Source organism: Heptranchias perlo, chromosome 25, assembly GCF_035084215.1.
Source record: "Heptranchias perlo isolate sHepPer1 chromosome 25, sHepPer1.hap1, whole genome shotgun sequence".
NCBI lineage: Eukaryota > Metazoa > Chordata > Chondrichthyes > Hexanchiformes > Hexanchidae > Heptranchias > Heptranchias perlo.
Window position 1 is genome coordinate 28,524,154 of NC_090349.1, and position 21,931 is coordinate 28,546,084.

General features: G+C 41.6%; 1 protein-coding gene across 1 annotated transcript in view; it reads left to right on the top strand.

Annotated features, from left to right (window-relative positions):
- Positions 1-21,931, top strand: part of LOC137342166 (rasGAP-activating-like protein 1) — a 213,856-nt gene that overhangs the window by 163,079 nt on the left and 28,846 nt on the right. Inside the window, exons 16-17 of the mRNA XM_068005891.1 lie at positions 815-959; positions 17,031-17,203. Coding sequence (XP_067861992.1) covers positions 815-959; positions 17,031-17,203 — 318 coding nt within the window. The remainder of the gene's footprint in view (positions 1-814; positions 960-17,030; positions 17,204-21,931) is intronic.

A 21,931-nucleotide genomic window follows, 5' to 3' on the forward strand; every position in this document is an offset into this window, starting at 1 on the left:
CCTCATGACTTGTATTCATTAGTCATTAAAAGTTACCACTAATTCAAACAGTGAGCTGCTAAACCATACAGTTATTGTGCAAAAATAATTATTATGTTCATGTTATTTTATGATCAAAGTTCTGGCTGATATGGTCTCCTTTGATTACCATAATGAAGGAATAAAAATAAAAACTGCTGGAAATACACAGTAGATTAGTCAGCATCTGAAAGAGAAAAACAGGTTAATGTTTCAAGCGAGATCCTTCATCAGAAATAGTCTGACCAAACAGGAGAATCTCTTTATAGACTGACCAAAACCAAAAGGCTGGGAATTGTGGCTTTCAGGAGTGCAGATATGCTAACTGCATCCAAAAGAGGCAGGCTATGGTTTAATAGCTGGTAAATTGATTTTAAAATGCAGAAAAGAAGTGTATTACATGGAATAAAGTCTGTTCGGCCCAACCAGTTTGTGTTGGTGCTTATCCTGCACCACAAGCTGTAGTCATAGCCATGTGCCCACTCAGTTCCTATAATCTTTTATCCCCCTATCCTTCACCCACCTGTCTAACCTATTCTGAAATGTTCACATGGTTACTGCTTCAATCACTAACTCTGGTGGTGCATTCCACAGCCTCACAATGCACTGTGTAAAAAACATTTCTCTTGCTCTCTGTCCTGAATCTCTTACATTTAATCTTATATCTACAACCCCTCATTCTAAACCCCTCAATCACTGGAAATGGTCTGTAAAGGGTTGTGTATTAAGATAATTTCAGTCAAACACATGAAAAGGCAGACAGTATTGCTTTGATGATTTGTGTTTTCTCTTTCAGGCAGTTCAGAGTATCGGTAACCTGGGCCTTCAGTTGGGACATGGGAAAGAGCAGTGGATGACACCCCTTCACCCATTCATTTTACAGAGTGTAAGCTGTATGAAGGATTTCCTTGACAAGCTAATAGACATCGATAATGAAAATGGTGAGGTTTTTATTTTCTTAAATGAAGGCAGTAATATGTGTATGTAAAATGCATTTAAATGCTGTAGTAATATGACTACCATTTTACAAGACAGGTATCATCTATAGATTTGTTCTTGTGACAACAATTCTTGTATAGAATAGGTTTGTTTCCAGATGAAAACTTTATAACAGTTGTGGTGCTAACTCAGACAGGCATTTGTTTCCCATGGGAGAGATTTCCTTTGTAGCAAAATCATCAACACATTCTTTATAAATGGGTTTCTAATTTCCCAGAGCTAACGTCCCAAGGAAATCTCCCCTCCCTATGTGCGGAAACAAACGAGATGAACTATGGTGAAGTTAGGTGAACAAAACCTTTTGTTTTGTCATTTGTTAAATGCTTATTGTCTGTTTTAGTTTATGAGTTTGTGTATTTATGACATTTTTTTAACATTACTTGGACAGTAATTTAGTGAGACCTGCCTTCTGGAGTGCAACACCTAGCAGGAAAGACTGGATCTTCTGGTCATGCATAATGAGATTCCCCCGGGGGCAAGAGCCAGATTTGTTGGCAAAATTCATTCAGATAGACTTGTATTCATCCTTCTACTAAATGGGTGATGTTTGAGAGATAAAGTACAAAAATGTTCCCTTTACCCTAATCAGGAGGAGCCCGTGGAACTGTGAGAATGTTTTCATTGTAGCATTTACATTTATTTTTCCCCTGTATAGTCAACATTACAAAGTACAAAGTGTAGCTTTTCAGAGTAGGTTGTGGCATTCTCAACTCATGGTCTTTAATAGAAGAGCTCAATCTATAAAGTACAAATAAGAGCATAATCCTGGTGGCTGAATGTGCTTAATCAGAAAGAACAGAGAGCGAGAGGGTGAAGCCTGGAGAGTGCTGTTAGCAGACGGATGCTCGGTATGTTGGCATGCCATTCCTCTGTCCACTGTTGTAGCTGGTTACTGTAAATGGAAGAAGGGGGTTTAGCTTCTTCAGAACTTACAAATTCGGATGTTGTGAAGTCCACCCGTATAAAGTCAAGCACCATAAGCCTGGAATTGAGTCAGTAATGTATTTGTTTTTAGGAATAGGGCACAAACTCCTTACACTGGGGGGAATGAATGCAGATGACACTTGTGCTATATGGAATTGGAAAGGTCGGTCCCCTCTCTCTGGCACCAGCCCAGGTTTCCAGCTGCCTTGGTGAAATCAATAAATTAACCCCTTCCCCCAAGAACAACAGATACTGAATCTATGGGGAAAGATTGAAGGAGTTAGGCTTATTCTAGGAGTCTTTGGAGTAACTTAATATAAATTTTCAGCTATGAAAGGGATTGATAAAATTCACCCAGCTAAATTGCTTACGCTGACTAGGGTTTTCAAAACGAGAGACCCTCATTTAAAAATGTGGAAATTAGAAATAAATAGGAAATTCGGGCACCACAGTTTCTAACAGAGTAATAGGCATTTCAGATATGGTACCAGGAAGGGCCATTGAAACAGGTATTATAAATGGGTTCAAAAGATATGTTTCTGAAGAAAATAGGGATAGATGGACATAATGAAAAGTCAGGAAGGCCTTTGAAAACAATCAAAAAGAATTGTGGGCTGGTTGGGCCAAATGGCCTTTTCCTCTTCCTAAAATTTTCTACCTGCAACCACCTTCTTATTATACTGCCAAAAATACTGCTCTTAAGTCACCAGGGAATATGGGTACAGCAAGTGAATGTGCGTGCTCTCTCTCGCACGTGCTCTCTCTCGCACGTGCTCTCTCTCGCACGTGCTCTCTCTCGCACGTGCTCTCTCTCGCACGCGCTCTCTCTCACACACAGACACACACACGTACACATCTTTGCTCTCACACACATTTGGACACAGACATACACACGTTCTTGCTCATGTACAGCACACACACACACACACACACACACACACATTTTTCAAGTATCCAGGGAGCTATTTTAGTTGGGGTGACATTTGCTTGCCCACTAGTTGACATGGCAACTGGAGGCTTCTGCCATAAAATAGTGAGGATGCTTTTACTCACAGATGAAACATTTTTTTGGTTGCCCAACTTCATCCCTTTCATATCGATCTGGAATGGCCTCCTTCAAATCCTAGCTTCACTTCTCTGCTTATCTCGAGGAAATGATAAAATACAACATCAGGACATCAAAGCATTAATTTATATAAGACACAGAATTTGCTCACAATTTTTTTAATACTTTTCTAGTGATCAGTTAAATGCCATTTGTTATTACATTTTAAGTTACATGGCATGGCAAATACATGGCAGATGCAGTATAATGTGGATAAATGTTAAGTTATCCATTTCGGAAGGAAAAACAGAAAGCCTGAGTATTATTTAAATGGTGATAGATTGGGGAATGTTGATGTACAAAGGGACCTGGGTGTCCTTGTACACCAGTCACTGAAAGCAAACATGGAGGTACAGCAAGCAGTTAGGAAGGCAAATGGTATGTTGGCCTTCATTGCAAGAGGATTTGAATATAGGAGCAAGGATGTCTTACTGCAATTATACAGGGCCTTGGTGAGACCATACCTGGAGTATTGTGTGCAGTTTTGGTCTCCTTACCTAAGAAAGGATATACTTGGATAGAGGGAGTGCAGCGAAGGTTCACCAGACTGGTTCCTGGGATGGCAGGACTGTCATATGAGGAGAGATTGGGTCGACTCGGCCTGTATTCACTCGAGTTTAGAAAAATGAGAGGGGATCTCATTGAAACATATAAAATTCTGACAGTGCTAGACAGACTGGATGCAGGGAGGATGTTTCCCTGGCTGGGGGGTCCAGAATAAGGGGTCGCAGTCTCAGGATACGGGGTAGGACATTTAGGACTGAGATGAGGAGAAATTTCTTCACTCAGAGGGTGGTGAACCTGTGGAATTCTCTACCACAGAAGGCTGTGGAGGCCAAGTCACTGAATATATTTAAGAAGGTGCTAAACAGATTTCTAGACACAAAAGGTATCAAGGGGTATGGGGAGAGAGTGGGAATATGGTATTGAGATAGAGGATCAGCCATGATCAGATTGAATGGCGGAGCAGGCTTGAAGGGCCGAATGGCCTACTCCTGCTCCTATTTTCTATGTTTCTATGTTTCTAAATTGAGTAATAGTTCCATCATCCCCGAGAGAGCTTGTTGAGACATTAGAATAGGTGAGTCAAAATTGGATAGTGCCAGTTAAACTGCAACATCTGGTCACCTTGCACTTTCTGGGACTCCACCTCATTGTACATTATTTTCAATCCAGCTCTTAGCCTTGCCCTTCCATGCTATGCTTTACAGCAGATGAATGAGAGGTTTGCACTAAGGAAGGCAGAGTTTAGCCATTATTCTATGCTGCAAGGGAAACTTCAAACTATTCTAGTCACTGCAAAATAGGCCGTAGAGGTAATGCAAAGAATGGAACAAGGCTGATCTCCCGGAGTTAAGAGATGACCCATGAGGAACAATTTAACAATCTAGGGCTCTTTAGCCTCAAGAAAGAACATATCTTGGGGAGGGAGGGAACCTTCTAGAGGTAAATTGAGTACTTAATGGGATAGAGAAAGCAAATTCAATGTTTTAGACAGATGCAAGGAAGTATATTTTTACATGGAGTGATTAACAGTTGGAATGGTTGCCAGGAAGGCTGGACTCATTTAAGAAACAACTAGATGCTAAGGAAATTTGCATGTAGCGATATTTTGGCATAAAATCGGCGTAAATCAATTGCACGCAAATTTCCTCCGAAAGAAACGGTGCGGCTCCGCTCGTACACAGTAGTTACTCCGAAACGTTCCAGGAAATTCCAGGTCAGTGTATGCTTAGTGTCTATAACAATAACAGGGTATTAAATATTTATAATTACCATGTTCAAAATATCTTATTACAGTACAAAGTAAAATGCAACACTACCACCAGAATAAATAATAGCCGTGAAGAGAGTCGATTATTGAGCTAATGTTTTTTGGTAATTTGTAATCATTACAATGATTTTCTTAGGAGGAAATTTATTGGATTTGTGATAAATAATTTATCATGAACCATACTCGCATTTCTTTCCTACTGTGACAGCTGTAATGAGTAGCTGACAGACTCTGAATAGTTTCAATGACCTGTTTGTTGAATTAATAGATCCTTTGTGTAATTTTAAAAGAATATTACTTTACATAAATAAGAACCTTTTCCTATTTGAATGTAGAAATTTCCACTGTGCGGTATGCAACTGGCAACTTTTTTCCTACTCTGGAAGTAGAATTTATCTGTGTGCTACGTATAAAGTAATTGTAACTTTGTTCCTTTATAAAGGCTTTAAGATTTTGTAACTCATAGCATACTGAGGAAATCTTCTTAAAACTGGCTTTGAAAATTCCCACTGAAAATAATATGAATCCCTGATACTCATGTGTTGGAAAATGTTTAATGATTAAATCACCTTCCAATAAAATTCTCTGTAGCACATTAAACACTTCAAAACAGTTCTAGAAACCTTTATAAAAAAGTGAACAATTAGTCCTGTGTCAGGAAGCTTTTAACACTGATATTTTATTTGAATCAAATGAGATGCACACCGTTGAGTTCATTCACTATGGCTGTCTTACATGCACAGTATTCAAATTCAGATTTTATTCAAATTCACAGCTGTTCCTCAACCAGCTCAAGGTGGATTTCATAGTATCAACTACCAATATTTAGTTTCAGTTCTGTGACAAATACACTTAGAAACCGATCTACACAATATCTTTCTGTGGGAGATTCAGGGTAACGGAGAAATTTGATGGGCCGAATGGCCTTTCTTCATCCTATAGTTTTGTATGTTCTCAGTAACAAACCATCAGAGGCTGCTGTATATTTTGGTGCGCTATCCTCCAACACTGTGGGAGAGAATTGCTCTTCAGTGCCAGTGCCTAAGAGCTTGGCGGGGCGGAAATCCTTACTGCAAAACTGGGTACAAGCTGCTCACGATTTTCCATCCGTTCATTTTAATGGACAAAAAATCATAAGCAGCTTGTGCACAGTTTCATAATAGAGTCTTTTGCGTTGTCAAGCTATTACATCCTGGCACTGAAGAGAAAAACCTACCCCTCTGTCTATGAATTGATTTCAGATAATCCCTCTGCTTGAGTGTATGTGCACTCAGTTTTTCAGGACAACTCTGACCTTTAAAATGGAATAATGTTTATGGTGAAAGTTCAGGAAAAAGTGGCAGCTGTCACAGAAGGAACAGATCACATTTTAATATAAGCGACTCGTATCATCTTGTCACCCTGGGCAGCCACCCACCCTGAATTTAAACATGGACGGTGCTCATGGACAGGGTACAGTGTTCTGCCTGAACCACATTTGTTAATTGATGTGCAGATAGCCGAAGAATTCAGTTTCTCAATGTAAAAGGAAAAACTATGAATGCTGTAAATCTGAAACAAAAATAGTGAATACTGAAAATATACAGCAGGCCGGTCAGCGTCTGAAAGAGAAAAGATCTGTTAACACTTTGGATGGGGTTGCCCATCAAACATCAGTCCTGATGAAGGGTCCCACCTGAAATGTTAACATCTTTTTCTCTTTCAAACACTGACTGACCTGAGATGTATTTTCTGTTTTCAATTTAGTTTCTTCGTTTTGTACATTTTGACTCATCGGTGTACGCACAGAGGATTGAACAGCAAATCTAAGAATACTAGGGATTACTGATATTTTCCTGATATTGGTAATTGCATTTTTAGAAAACTTCAGTCCTAATATTCTTTGAATTGTTTTCTTTATCTTTGTAATGTCTGATAATATTTACTGAAAAGCAGCTTGTTGCTGGGCTACAGGTTGCCAGGGAGATTCGGTATTCCAAAGGTTGATGCTTAATTTCTAGACATTTCACTATAATTGCTGCTGTGCCTTTAGTTCCGTTTGGTGTATTGGGAGGGTGAGAAGATGGGGTAAAATGGCTTGGGTCATTTCTCCAGGGCAGCGGCCAATGCTGCTCCACCACTATCCAACACTTGAGCTGTTTTTACAATGGTTGTATCTGTAGTCTGGGTTACGGGAGAATGATTTAAGTGCGCCACTTTGCCAGGTTTATACATAACACGTGGAGCTGGTTTCCATGTAGACCAGCTCCCAGTTGCTATCCCGTGCAGAACTAGCTGTGACTCTGTGACGACTCTATGAATTGCGGGTGTCAGTAATTCTGTCTGGCATGTTAAAACGAAGCTGATCGCATGTGTTTGTGTGCCGATGACGTAATGCTGCATCGTGTCACGATCTTGGGGTTCAGATGCAGTGAATCTGATGTGATCTGACCTGAGCTTCGAAGACGGGCAGCAATTTAGAAGATCGAATAAAAAGCAGGTCTTCATTGCAACCAGCCTTAGTAAATCTAGTAACATCACTGGCTGCTGGCTTCCAATGAGTTGGGAGCTGGTGACACTAGCATAGTATAAAAGTGACATCTACAATGGAGCAAGTTTCTCCCTGACTTTGGGTAGAGGCAGAGCACAGTTCATCCTGGCGGATTTTGGACCAGACAGTTTGATTTTTGAGGGAGGTCTATGGATATTTGCTCAATTTACTTCTACATTTCATGTGTGGAAACTTTAAAGACTTCCATTGAATTTCATCATTGGTGATGAAACATCACACCTCAAACCATAACCCCATCTCCAGTTCTGTTCCTGCCCTCCATCTAATTTAAAACTTGGGGAAAAAATGGGGACTCAAAGACATAAGGCGTGAAATTCGTCTTACGCAGTAACGCAAAACGGGCAGTAGCGAAAAGAAAATCAGGCAGAGTGTCAAACAGGCTGCTGATTAGCTAGCCCCCGTTTTGTGCTTTGCCCAAGATTGCTTTTATCCCCATGAAGCCTCATTCAGTGGAGTGAACCTTATAATGGCCAGATTGAGAATGTTTGAAATTCATTCATCATACGTGCCAACCATCTGCTTTCACGTAGACAGTTTCAGCCCCTGTTCGTGCTGGTGGCTGTAAAATAGCTGATTTAAGGCTCATTGAAATTACTCCATAATCTGCTGTGGTTCACCAACAGCTTAAACGGAAGCTGAAAGTGGTTGGCATGTATACAATTCTGAGCCAAGTTGCTAGCTGGAGACAAACTATAGTGAATATTCCATCTGAAAGAGAAAGAAAAACTAGCAGAACCCGACTCGCCACACTTGAATCTAGATTTGTATCTGTCAGTCATGGAGTTGCATTAATTGTGGCTATGGGAAAGTCAGCTGAAAGGGACCATCCACACATCCCAACTGAAGGAGCTTCAGGTTTCAGTGAAAAATGGAGAGCAATATTTGTGTAAATATTAGCTTTGTAGCATTTTTAATTGTAGAAACACTACTGTACCTCAAAAAATTAAATGCAAATTTAAAGATTGCAGGCAGTTCTGACCACTATGTGGGTGGGGGAAATGACCACACAGACCACACAGATATACAGAGATAGTCCTCAATTGAAGGTCAGCAGCCTTCCACCACCTATGGTCCAGCCACTGGGGATGCACCTCGTAGGAGCACTAGAAACAGAAAAGGCACACAAACGACAGGCACTAAGGGAATGCACTAGGGTGTTGTATACATGATTTCAAGTGTTGGTTTATCAAATTTGTATTTGACGTTGCAGTTGGTGGTGGTTTTTATTTATGTGATGAGCTGTAGGAGGAAGCAATGTGTAATCATAAGGATGACAATTTGATGGTCTTGTGGGAGAGGAAAGGTGGGGAGTGTAGGTCCGTTGGTGACTTGGGAGGTGTCATTGAGGTTACTGATATCGCTCATTAATAACATGAGCACACAGAGCCCTGGCAGACAGAGCCTGTGCACCTTGTTGCCTTCTTGCCTCTTCCTCCACTTCCTCCTCCGCCTCAGTCTCTGGCTCTGGCTCAGGGTCTTGTCGGATGGGCGGTGGCAAGGGCTGTCCTCTCATGAGAGCAACATGCAGCATACCACAACGAATCTTGACACCTGCTCAGCTGAGTATTGCAGGGTTCCTCCAGAACGGGCCAGGCAGTGTAAGCGTTGCTCTAGGACGTCTACGGTGTGCTTGATGACATTTTGCGTGGCCACATAGGTTTCATTGTTGACCTGCTCTGCACGTGTGTGTGCGTTCCTGACCAGAGTCATGAGCCACCTCATGAGAGGATAGCCCTTGTCGCTCAGTAGCCAGTCTTTGACTTGCTGTGCCTGTTGAAAGATAGGTGGGATGTTGGACTGCCACAGAATGAAGGTATCATGACTGCTGCCAGAGTAATGAGCATTGACCTGCATGATGCACTGTGTGTGGTCACACACCAGCTGCACATTGAGGGAGTGGAACCCCTTTCTGTTCATGAAGATGGCCGAGTTGAGATGTGGAGCATGCATGGCAATATGCGTGTAGTCAATGGCACCCTGCACCATGGGGAAGCCTGCAATGCGAGCAAACCTTCGTGTTTGCTCATTCTGCTTCTCTCTGTCAAGAGGGAACATTATGAATCTATTGCACAGCTCGTACAGTGCAGCAGTGCACTGCAAAATGCGTAATGTTGCTCGTATCACCAGCAGTGGCCTGAAAGGATCCAGAGCCGTAAAAGTTCAGCGCCACGGTTACTTTCACATGCTGTCCTTGCCCTGTTCTGAGGCTGAAGTTGTGGCTGCAGCAGCTGACAAATCTCCGTCACGACCTCTTTCATGAACAGCAGCCATCGGATGTACTGATCTTCGCTCATGTTGAGGTGAGAGAATTGGTCCCTGAAGGCCTCATTGGATATGGCCTCCTGCTCAGTTCCCTGTGCCTCCTCCCTCTCCTCACAGCTTGACCTGGTCTGTGTGCCCTCTTTGCATGCTCCTTGTCATGTTCAATGCCCAGCGGGAGCCCTAGCAGGCCACCCATGGTTGGCAGTAACCTTGTTCAGCACACTGTTTTAAATGCCACCAACAGTAATGTAGGACCTGCCAGACCGCTCTCTATGTAATATTGCAACTTTCTCTAAGTATAGGAAGCTTCAACGAACACGTACAATTGTACCAGCAGCCAGAAGCAAAAATCCAGCAACTAATCTGCAACACCTGCATGATCCCTTTAAATGGTGCTGGTGGGGGGGTCCTCCAGACCATCTAAGATCTGTTCAGTTGTGCGAGGTTAAGACAGACTGGAGCGTTGAGTTCGAAAATCGCATCTGTCCCTTTAAATCAGCATGGCACACTGATGTATCCCATATTCTCCCTACTTTACATGGTGCCAGCGTTCATTATCTGCACACGTCCAAACGGCTTTACCAAGATGGTGTCCGGTGCACGTCGTGTGCGTGCATTCCAGATGCCATTTTGGGTCTGTAGAAGGTCGCGTAGTGCCTAGAAAAACAGGCGCTACGCGGCCCAATTTCTAGCCCATAGTGTTTTATAAGCAAATGGAAATAGTGCACATATTTCACAATAACATGATTTAAATCCATTGAGTTATCTTTTGATGCCTTCGTTAAAGTTTTTACTTGAAATCCTGAACCTCTCCCAAAAGCCTGGGCTTAGACTTGATGATTTTGCCCAGAGCAGTGACATTAGCTGAATTCAGATTGTGCAGTCTGAGTATATGCAGTGTACCTAATTTTCCAGGATGTAAGAACAACAACTTGAATTTATATAGCACCTTTAACATAGTAAAACGTCCCAAGACACTTCACAGGAGCGTTATCAAACAAAATTTGACACTGAGCCACACAAGGAGATATTAGGATAGGTGCCCAAAAGCTTGGTCAAAGAGGTGGGTTCTAAAGAGCATCTTAAAGGAGGCAGAGAGGCGGAGAGGTTTAGGGAGGGAATTCCAGAGCTTAAGGCCTAGGCAGCTAAAGGCATGGCCACCAATGGTGGAGTGATGAAAATCGGGGATGCACAAGAGGCAAGAATTGGAGGAGCGCAGAGATCTCGGAGGGTTGGAGGGTTGGAGGAGGTCACAGAGATAGGGAGGGGTGAGGACATGGAGGGGTTTGTAAACAAGGATGAGAATTTTAAAATTGACATGTTGCCGGACCGGGAACCAATGTCGGTCAGGGAGCACAGGGGTGAGGGGTGATGGGTGAACGGGACTTGTGCGAGTTAGGATATGGGCAGCAGAATTTTGGATGAGCTCAAGTTTATGGAAGGTGCAAGTTGGGAGGCCAGCCAGGAGAGCATTAGAATAGTCGAGTCTAGAGGTAACAGAGGCATGGATTAGGGTTTCAGCAGCAGATGAGCTGAGGCAGGGGCAGAGACAGTTGATGTTGCGAAGGTGGCAGTAGGCGGTCTTGGTAATGGAGATATGAGGTCGGAAGCTCATCTCAGGGTCAAATAGATGCATCAGTACCATCCAGTAATTGAACTGCTGGAATAATTTTCTCTTAGCTTCTAGTAGTGTCTGCCTAGTTGTTTATCACAATTATTTGGAGAAAAGCTAAGAGGAAAGAATAAATTTGCATTTACGTAGTGCCTCTCACAACCTCAGGATGCCCTAAAGTAAAGTAGGAAAGTTGTCTTACTTCAGAGATTCCTGGATTTTGATCAGGGAATAAAACATAAAAGCTGCTAAGGACTTGGCAAGAAAGGTGTGACCACAGGGAGCCAGCCTTTGTCCTGACTGTGATTTTTTTGTTGAGAAGTGCTCATCAAGGTAAAGTCCATCAGTGTCAGAGAATTGAATATGCTTCCAATTTAGACATTCACTGTCAGCATCAAGTACGCCCAGATCAGGTATTGGATGGCCAGATGCAAAGTAACCTTTCTCTGTACTAATACAACAACATCCCTTACCCCAACCTCAGAATAACATTCTCTACTATACCAGTGTAACAATTCTATTTCCTACACAAATCATCCATCCATATGAGACACCTAGTCTAATCCCGCACTCCTGCTCACTCTCCATACCCTTTTTCAATAAACTATCTAATTCCCTTTTAAAAGTGCTTATTATGTCTGCTTCAACAGCAGTACTTACTAGGAACTTGGTGGGTACTGGCCAACCTGATTTCTCACAGGACCCTTATAGCCAGGAGAAGGAGGAGACTTTGTCCAAAGTCCTACAGGAGAAAAGACAGTGGGGGCAATTTTCAACTCCTGGTTGTCGTTTCTCGCCTGAAAAATGGGCGGCCAGCAATTGAAAAACAGGGAGAGGTCCACCTCAGCAGCCCCATTGATGTCTAAGGCCTGCCTGATGCAATTTTCAGGTGGGCCTGTAAATGGGCAAGCAGCCTACCTTCCTACAGCAGTTGTAGGACCTCACTTGCAATTTTCAGATGTAAATGGGTGCAGTGTGGGCTGTGCATGCTCCCCCGCGTTGTACCAGGCATTGAACGGCTTAACCAGCAGTCCTTAAATAGACCAAGAGTGTTCCTCCTGGGCCCTCAAAAAAAACCTCTGGCCTGCTGCCAGCCCATTCTAGGGAGCCAGCTGATTTCTCGCCCTCCTAGAACTGGTGAGCTGCAGCGGGTTACCCACTTGGTGCCCGCAGCTCACCAGCATCATGTTATTAAGGCTCGGGCCTCAAAATGGCTCAGGCCTTACGCTGGCACCAGTGGGCAGGCGCAGAGGTCACTCTGCCGAATTCACACCCATTTTTGCACGAAACGTAAAAATCACCACCAGTGAGTTATCCAGTTTCCACCGACTGGCACTCGAGCAATTCTTCATCGTATAATATCTTTCAATTTCAGTTTCATGTTTCCACATTCTATTTGGCATACAAACATTCAAGGTTTATATTTGGTTTGGCTATATAAGCTTAATTTGTGTTTGGGGAGTTGATTAGACAATAGAGAATCATTTTTGTCGTCATTTAAACATGCTTCAGTCAGGGCGCTCGAGCAGACTATCCTATCGTGCTACTTTATCTTTGGAAAGGTAACGCTGAGTAAATAATTGAGGAGGTTGACACTAAACACACTTGTGTCTTTGCAATATTTGCCTTTGAGGCAGCACATTCCATTTCTTTCTGTATCACTGTACAAGCAATTCATTTTGTTGCTAAAATTGCCCCAAACCCTACGTGATGCATGAAACATTAACTTCTCTTCCATCTGAAGTATATGTGGAATTTTAGACCATAGAATCTTATAGCACAGAAGGAGGCCATTCGGCCCATCATGCCTGTGCCGGCTCTTTGAAAGAGCTATCCAATTAGTCTCACTCCCCTGTTCTTTCCCCACAGCCCTGCAGATTTTTGTTTCTCATGTATATTTCCAATTCCTGGTTGACAGTTACTGTTAAATCTGCTTCCACCTCCCTTTCAGGCAGTGTTTTGTACTCATGTAGCCCTACTCCCTCTGCTGGTAAGTGGGCAAAGGTTACACATCCAGTCAGTATGACTCTAAGTAACAAATGTGCATGTTAAGAAGCTAATTGGTAGCTTCAGAGAGTAGCAGCTGATCTATCTGCCCTGATTATTCCAGGAGAGGAAATGTGTGTGTATGTGCATGTATGTACGCTTTAGGGGGAACAGTCATGGGTTTATATTGGATATATAATTCAGTAATGAAACTTTATTTTTGCATGAGTTTGCATAGTAAAGAAATAACTTGCCTTTCAGGACATCCCAGACTACTTATATAATATAGCATTAGTTCAGATAGACAGATAGCAAACTAACTGCTTTGCCATTTTTAAAGATTAGTAAATGAAACCTTTGGTCTTAATGCTGTGGTATTATTTTATTGTACATTTTATATTCTTAATTTTTTATCAGAGCTGTAAACATCCAGGAAATATTAATAGTGAGATTTGGAATCAGAGAGCAAGAGTGATTGCAAATCTATTTAAACACACGGAGCTGTGCTTATTTTAGGAGTGATATACATAAAGGCTACTTACATTTTTGAACCTAAATGAGTGAATTTGACTCCAGATAAGTGAGACTTGTTAAGTGTGAATTTTACTTCAGTCCTTTTTATTTGCATATTAGGTTCTGGTGGAATTGTTTTGTTGAGGTTTATGATGAAAATAAACTGTGGGTAGTCTAGGAGATGGATATTCTTGCTTGTCATTGATATAAAGTTTCCACTTTTAGCACCCATTGACAGCATCAAAAATTCCCAGATCAGTACAATATTGATTAGTTACAGAATAAAGCACAGTAATCTTCCCAAACAAAATATTTCAATATTGTCTCAGAAGACCTCTCCTTACTTAAGTAAAATTTTCTATTTCCCACACCTAGCATCTGTAGAGGCAGTTTAAATGGGACTGCCAATTGAGTCCCATTTTGTGGTTACAGTTTTATATTGGGGGATGGGAACTGGCGTGAGATTGTGTAAGTTGATGTCACTGAGGACCCTTATCAGTCAGACGGAGGAGGTACTCATCGCATCAGTCTGAACTGGATCGAAACCCACTCCCAGAGTTGTTAAAAACCCACTGCATTACTCAACCTTCATTCCCAACATCTAGTATAATTTCATGAGAACTAATGTGGACCTGATGTAATTGTCACAGAGACAATCGGCAATATACAGGTGGAGTGTTAGTGTTTGTATCCTTGCAGATGATTGAGTCTCCAGTATCAGTCACTCGTGCAACTTGAACCAAGCCACTTCAACACATCACCAACAAAAACAGAAAATGCTGGAAACACTCAACAGGTCAACCAGCATTTGTGGCTCCTGGGTTCCTGGGCTACTTTCGCAGATTTTCCTGCTTCCTTTTCTATCCACCTAATCCCCCAACTCTGCAGCTATCCATACATTCTCTGTGTCTCGTAAATATCTTTAACTTCTTTGATTTCTCCCATTATGCCTCCTAATGTCTCATGCTAACGTCACTTCTGCCATTTAACCATCTCCTATTTTCCACTTAGGCATTTTATTGGTCTTACTGTTTCTTTTCTCATGTGTTTTTTTCTCTGCCTCTTCCCTTTGTTCTGATCCTTTTTAAACGCTGTTCATCTGTGATATCCTCCAGTTTTGATGAAGGGTCTGCATCCAAAACCTTATCTTATCAGTTCTCTCTCCACAGATGCTGCCTGACCTGCTGAGTGTTTCCAGCATTTTCTATTTTTGTTTCAGATTTCTACCATCTGCAGTTTTTTGGCTTTTTGTTCAGTGCGTCACCAAATCACACATTACTAATGTGGAATTTAACAGTCTTTCAAATGACCTACAATAGGGCCATTCTTCTTCCTTATTCCTTTGCAATAATTTCAAATTCTGAAGACCAACATTTTAAAACCTGATAGTATTACTGCGAGGAAGAGGGTGATTGTATTTGGCTTCATGTGACATATGATGGGAATCAGCCAATGTCGGCCAATGAACCTGTGAAAGATCCCATTCGGGGAAATTGAAAGAAAACCAAGTTAGAACGATGCAGAGTCACTTGAAGGAATCTGAATCCCAGTGCTTATATATCTTGCATAATCCCATTAACTGTGTTCAAAGGATTCCTAAATTAGTTTAGAAATTCTGACTGAACCTTGAACCAGTTCACAGATTTCTATAAGAAGGTTCACTCGGCTAATCCCGGGGATGAGGGGCTGGACATATGAGGAGAGGTTGAGTAGATTGGGACTCTACTCATTGGAGTTCAGAAGAATGAGAGGCGATCTTATTGAAACATATAAGATTGTGAAGGGGCTTGATCGGGTGGATGCGGTAAGGATGTTCCCAAGGATGGGTGAAACTAGAACTAGGGGGCATAATCTTAGAATAAGGGGCTGCTCTTTCAAAACTGAGATGAGGAGAAACTTCTTCACTCAGAGGGTAGTAGGTCTGTGGAATTTGCTGCCCCAGGAAGCTGTGGAAGCTACATCATTAAATAAATTTAAAACAGAAATAGACAGTTTCCTAGAAGTAAAGGGAATTGGGGGTTACGGGGAGCGGGCAGGAAATTGGACATGAAGCTGAGTTTGGATCGGTCAAGGCCCTGTGGGTGGCGGAGCAGGCCCAGGAGCTGAGTGGCCGGGTCCTGCTCCTACTTCTTGTGTTCTTTAGATTTGAGATTAGGATCAGATCAGCCATGATCTTATTGAATGGCGGAGCAGGCTCGAGGGGCCGATTGGCCTACTCCTGCTCCTATTTCTTATGTTCTTATATTTACATGTTATGGGAACGACCATTCTTGGAGTAAAAATTCCAGTTCTTTGCTCCTTGGTCGCAATAGATGGAAAAACACTGTCTGGGAGTGTACAATATTGGGCCAGAAATCACGCAGAGCGGCGAGGCAGCGCTCACCGCAGCTCCTGTGAACTTAATTAACGAAAATACTTACTGCGGGCTCCGTGGCGTCGAATTGCTTGAATTTGAACTGTAAACAAAATATGTGCTATCATCCCAGCCCTCTGCTCAGCGTGAGTTGGCGCGTGGCTGGAAACGTCTGTGAGGAGACGACACGGCCACAAAATCTGTCAGGAAGAGAAGTCACGCCCAAAGATTCAGGCTGCATTGCTCAAGCAGGCAAGCAGACTTCATTCATTTAAAGCTGGGATCTTGGATGTCTTTGTAAATAAAAATTTAATTTTTTTAAAAATAAAAAGCCAGAGAAATAATTGAATTAAATTAAAGAGACAGAAAGGAAAAATAAAAAAATTATTTAAATTTTTTTTTAATGACCAAAAACTATTAAAATAAGGAGTAATATGAGACTCCACATTTTTAAAAGTTAATTTCTAATTGTTTGGCAGTCATCAAAACTAACCGCTTTAAAAACTCAGTTTAGACCTGGTATTTTTAAACATACCTGTTTTGTGGCGTAATTAGTTTCCAGCAGGGCAGATAAGCAAATTTGCACTTTTTCAATGATTTCTCTTATTGCAGAGTGCGATGTCCCTTTAATTTGAAGCTGTCATACCGCTGGCAAACCACTAGGAGCAAGTTCACAATTTCCATGTTTTACTGCGCATGTACAAACACGGGATCTTGCTCTTTCAATTCGCCACTAAAAACTGAGAGCGCTGTTGAGCTCCTCCCTTATTGCGGGAATGATTTTTGGCTCATTGTGAGGTGTTCCTGGACCGCCAAGGAGTGGCGCATTGGGTATTACCTCTTGTTTCTTACATTACAAATTCTTTCCAGTCTCTGGAGAATTGAAAGTGCATAAAAGGCACCAGAGGTCATGTGTAACTTTTCTTTCTCTAGTTACTGAACTTCAGCAACGAGTAGTCTTCCACCCTTCAGTGACGATTAAAGAAGGTTACTTGCACAAACGGAAAGCAGAGGGTGTCAACCTCGTCACTCGTTTCACCTTCAAAAAACGCTATTTCTGGCTTAGCAGTGAAACCCTCTCATATGCCAAGACTCCAGATTGGCAGGTAAGAGTTGTAATAATAATAAGAATGCATGATTCATACATTTAGAGCTTCATATGCCTGCAGCTGTCTTAAAAATATACCTCTAAAGGAAAAGGGTGGTGTGCAGATCTATATATTCATATAAAGTAATTTTTTTGGACTTCAGATTCCTGGCTGCCTTTTTGGTTTTGAAACAGGCTGGGGTATATCAATCTAAATTGCTTTAAATTGGGTCAAATTCCTATTTTTTCCAAATTGAATTGGCTCAATTCAGCTGTGCAGGTTCCGTATTGGGACTCCGATCTTAGCCTAGATGATGTTAAAACATCCTCCCATTCTGTAGATTTACCAAACAACCTTTTTGTTTATCCTAAACCTCAAGAGTTTACACACCAACCATCTTTATTATTGATACTGTAATTCATGTCTTAATGTTTAGGATCGTTAGTTTCATTTAAAAGAAAACTTTTCCCTTGGGAGGGGAAAAATCTGTTGCTGGTTTAAAGTCACTCTGCTTTCAACTATGCACGAATGATTCGAGATCAAACCAATAAATAACTCTTTCAATAGTTTCTGGCATTCCTCATGAAAATAATGTAATGAATAATCATTTTCCAATATATTCATTTGACATATATAGATAAACTATTCATTCGTTCATAAATTTGAAAAGTTATATCTGGTTTCTGGCACAGAGAGCAGCAGGGTAGTGCAGTAGTGGAGCACTGATGTGGGGCCCTACGGAGTGATTGGACAATGGTTCTCACATGCGGAGAGTTACCGATCTGAACTGTGCAGTACAAATTTAGTTAATGCATCATAGTTTATTGCTGTTTAATTATGCAGAAAAGACTGCAGTGAAACGGAACACACTAGGGTTTTATAACCGCACTTCAATTTGAAACAGTGAGAGGAAGAAACTAAAAATAAAATAGATTTTCTTGTCAGTTTGAAGGAGAAAACAATTATTACAACAGTTGATAATTTCATGTTGTTTTATAGAGGGCATTTTCCCTCATTCATAATGGTAGTGTGATAGAATTCTTCCCAAGTACATTTTGTACTCTTGGCAATAACATAATGCTTCAGTCTTTATAGATATTGATTGGGTGCCTTGCTCAAAGGAAGAAATGAGATGGACCTCACCTAAAGTGCAGTGTTTCTAATATCTGTAACAGCCATAGTAACAGCAGCCTCACAATAGTGTGTATGCTAACTGTCTGCCCAGGTTTTTCTTTTAAATTAAAATGAGCCATTCATTTCCATTTCAATGAACTGTTTGGCTTTTCCAATGGTTCAATCATGAGTCAGGAAGTTATAGTATGTTGTATAAAACCTAAGTGCCTACAGGGATATCAAACAATTGACCAAAGCAACTTCTGAGCACGATTATAGGCTTGTTTGGATCATTTTTATTTTGCACACATTTGTATGACATTCCCCTACTGATTTAACCAAGGCATTAATCCATTTAAAATAAATGGGTTAATACCTCCATTAAAATACTAGACAGAGGAATGTCATTTGAATATTTGAAGCATTTGCTAACTGTAATTTCTAAGCTATTAACATTGAACAAAATGTTTATATATACAATACTGTTTTTTTTTTACATATAACGACAGCAATGTGATTGAGAGGCACCACATACGTGAATAATAAATTAATATTTAAGGCAAAATACAGCAGCTGAAAATAATTTACATTTGTTCACATCACAATAGCCACTTCACTGCCTGAGGTAAACATCGTTCTTTGAAGGATATTCAAAACGATTTATTAAAAGGGGGAAGGGGTCGACATTGTTGTAAATCTTCACCACACGGATTGCAGTGGTCCAAGAAGGCAGCTCACCACCACCTTCTCAAGGGCAATTAGGGATGGGCAATAAATGCTGGCCTCGCCAGCGACATCCACATCCCATAAACGAATAAAAAAAATCTACGCACTGCGATCCCAGCTGTTACGCCAGGATTATGTTTACTGGTCCAGCAACCCTGCTGAAGTTTGTGGTGTCACCATATTGCAACAAGGCACTCATGCCAGTACTGGGTCCTCTCCAGCACCTACGCCTTGAGGGTGGAAAATCCTGCCCACTGTCAAGGGGAAGGGTTGCCCTGACCCTCCTTCCCACCCGTACCCAATACAATATTTTTTAAAAAAAGCCATAACTCCTCTTCAGAGGTCCAGACTACTTCCTTTACCTGCCTCCCCCCTCAGTGGGGCCCTCATGCACCTCTCTGGAGACTGATGTGCATCATCTCTCTTGGCATACCAGCTGAGTAACTTCTGAGCCAGGGAAGTGTGAACTCCTGATGTAGGGAATCCCTGCCCTGGGCTCCACCCCCTTGATATTGTTGGTGGAAGGTTTGTCTGTTCCAAGGCCGACCAAGAACTGCTGGAGTTGGCGGGGACTTAGCATAACTGAGCCCCTGCCTTCTTCCATTGGGTTCAAGCAGACTCCTGCTGGAATTATGGCAGGAGCCTGGCAGAATCCTCAAGGGAATTCAGGGCCATTAAGTAAAGTAAATGAAAAAATGAATTTAGGATAAGTCTCAGTTCTTGTCATTTTGTTTCCCATAACCATAGGTCGAGATTTGTATCATCAACTCCACAGAAGAGGGGCAATACTGTTGTCGGTTTACAAATAGATCAGAACATGTGCTAGGTCATTCCATCACTGCACACACCAACTTATTTTATCTTAGGAAGTATTGCTTTGCTATTGGCCCAGATTTTGCTGTAGCAGGGCATCTAATGGCGTGTGCCATAAGTTAGACTTGCCCTTGCACATTTAGATTTTAAAATTTTTTGCGAGGCAAGTTACTGAAATTGCGAGGGAAACAGGACATGTGGGTCCTGAGTGAACAGGGCAAGCAACTGTGCATCTCGTTAAACATTCAGATTGAAGGATTGTGAAATTAACTGCACAAGGACTGAGAAGGAAGTGTAAATTAGAGTGGATAAATTCAATGTCAAATCAGATACAGAAAGAGATGTAAAGGGAAAGAAGGATTGGATTAAGAGAGAGAAAAAAGAGACAGAAAGGTAAAGTTTAAAAAAAAGTTTCAAAATTTAAAATTTTACATTTTTAAAATCACCAACATGAGACTTTACATTTGTAATAATTCCTTTTCGATACCAGAGAGGTTGATTGGCAGTATTTAACATTTAGCACATTGTTAAAAGGGTATTTGGAATGGAACGGACAAGACTTATCTTTCTATTGCAAGTTTGGTTCGTATCTACTGCGCAAATACAGCAACCATGCCATTCAATACATTTCAATGATGAGGCAGGCAGTGAGATGCCGTTTTTACGAAGCTAACGGCAGAGCGGTGCAACTCGGAAAGCAACTTTTTAACCGCGCATCTGCCCCTCGCCTGAAGTTGCTGCACCATTTCCAAATAAATAACAGTGGGTGCCATTGGCCTCACCATTATTTTGACAGAAAAATCTGGGCTGTTGAGTTTCAGTTGTGTTCTTCCATCATCAGCACTGGATGCCTTTGCACTGATCTTATGTCAGTAAGTTTGGGTCCATGCCCATTTGGCCCTTTAGAAACTCAATTAATAAAAAAGGAAGTGTTTTTTTTAATTACAAGCGCAAAGCAGCATTTACGCCTTCTGTTGGGTTTCCTCCCAAGGTGCTTTCTGAGTTCAGATAGGCACAGAAGATCACTATCCCATCTTTCATGTATGATCCTCATTAATCAGAGATGGAATCGAATTTCACTGCACTGATGCATGTGGAGTTCTCTGCTTTGATGTAGGCAGAACAGTGGACCAGAATTTACTGTGAGTGATGAACGAACAGCGGGCCCTTGCCCATATACTCTCCTTGAGCTTTTGCGCTGGAAGCTACTGTAAGTTAGAGATCCAAACATCGTGATGCCCTCCCTCTACAGGGCATCTGGCATCTGTGGGCGGGCAAGCAACTGTGTATCTCCTTAACCAATCAGATTGAAGAATCGTTAATGAGCAGCACAGAGTCTGAACCAGGAAGTGTAAATTAGAATAGAATGTCAAAAGAGTACAGAAAGCGAAATCAAGGGAGGGAAAGAAAGATTGGATTAAGAGAAAGAGAAAGAAGAGACAGAAAGAAAAAGGTGAAAAAAATGTATTTAAATTTTGGGTTTTTAAAAAATCTCCAACAACAATTAAAAGCTAAAGGAATGAGACTCCACACTTGTAAAAGTTAATTTTCAGTGTCAGAGAGGTTGGTTGGCAGTAATTAAGACTTATCACATCGTTAAGAGGGTGCTTAGACTGGAATGGACAAGCCTTAACTTCATGTGGTGAGTTTAGTCCATATCTACCACATAAGTACAGGAACTTCACACTGTTCGATATATTTGAATGGTGAGTCAGATATGGGGAGATGACATTTTTGCGAAGCTGATGGAGGGGCAGCGCAACTCGGACAGCAACTTCCAATTTTCGTGTTTAACTGCACATGTGTGCTTGTCGGAAGTTGCAGTGTGATTTGCGCATAAATAACGGTGAGCGCTGTTAGCCTCACCATTATTTTCACAGTAAATTCTGGGCCAGTGAGTCTGAAGAAGGCTAGCCTGCTGTTTGTGCATTTATGAAGGGAAGACCCAAAGTCAACCTTACCCCAAAACAATGGTGTGGAGATGCCGGTGATGGACTGGGGTTGACAATTGTAAACAATTTTACAACACCAAGTTATAGTCCAGCAATTTTATTTTAAATTCACAAGCTTTCGGAGGCTTCCTCCTTCCTCACC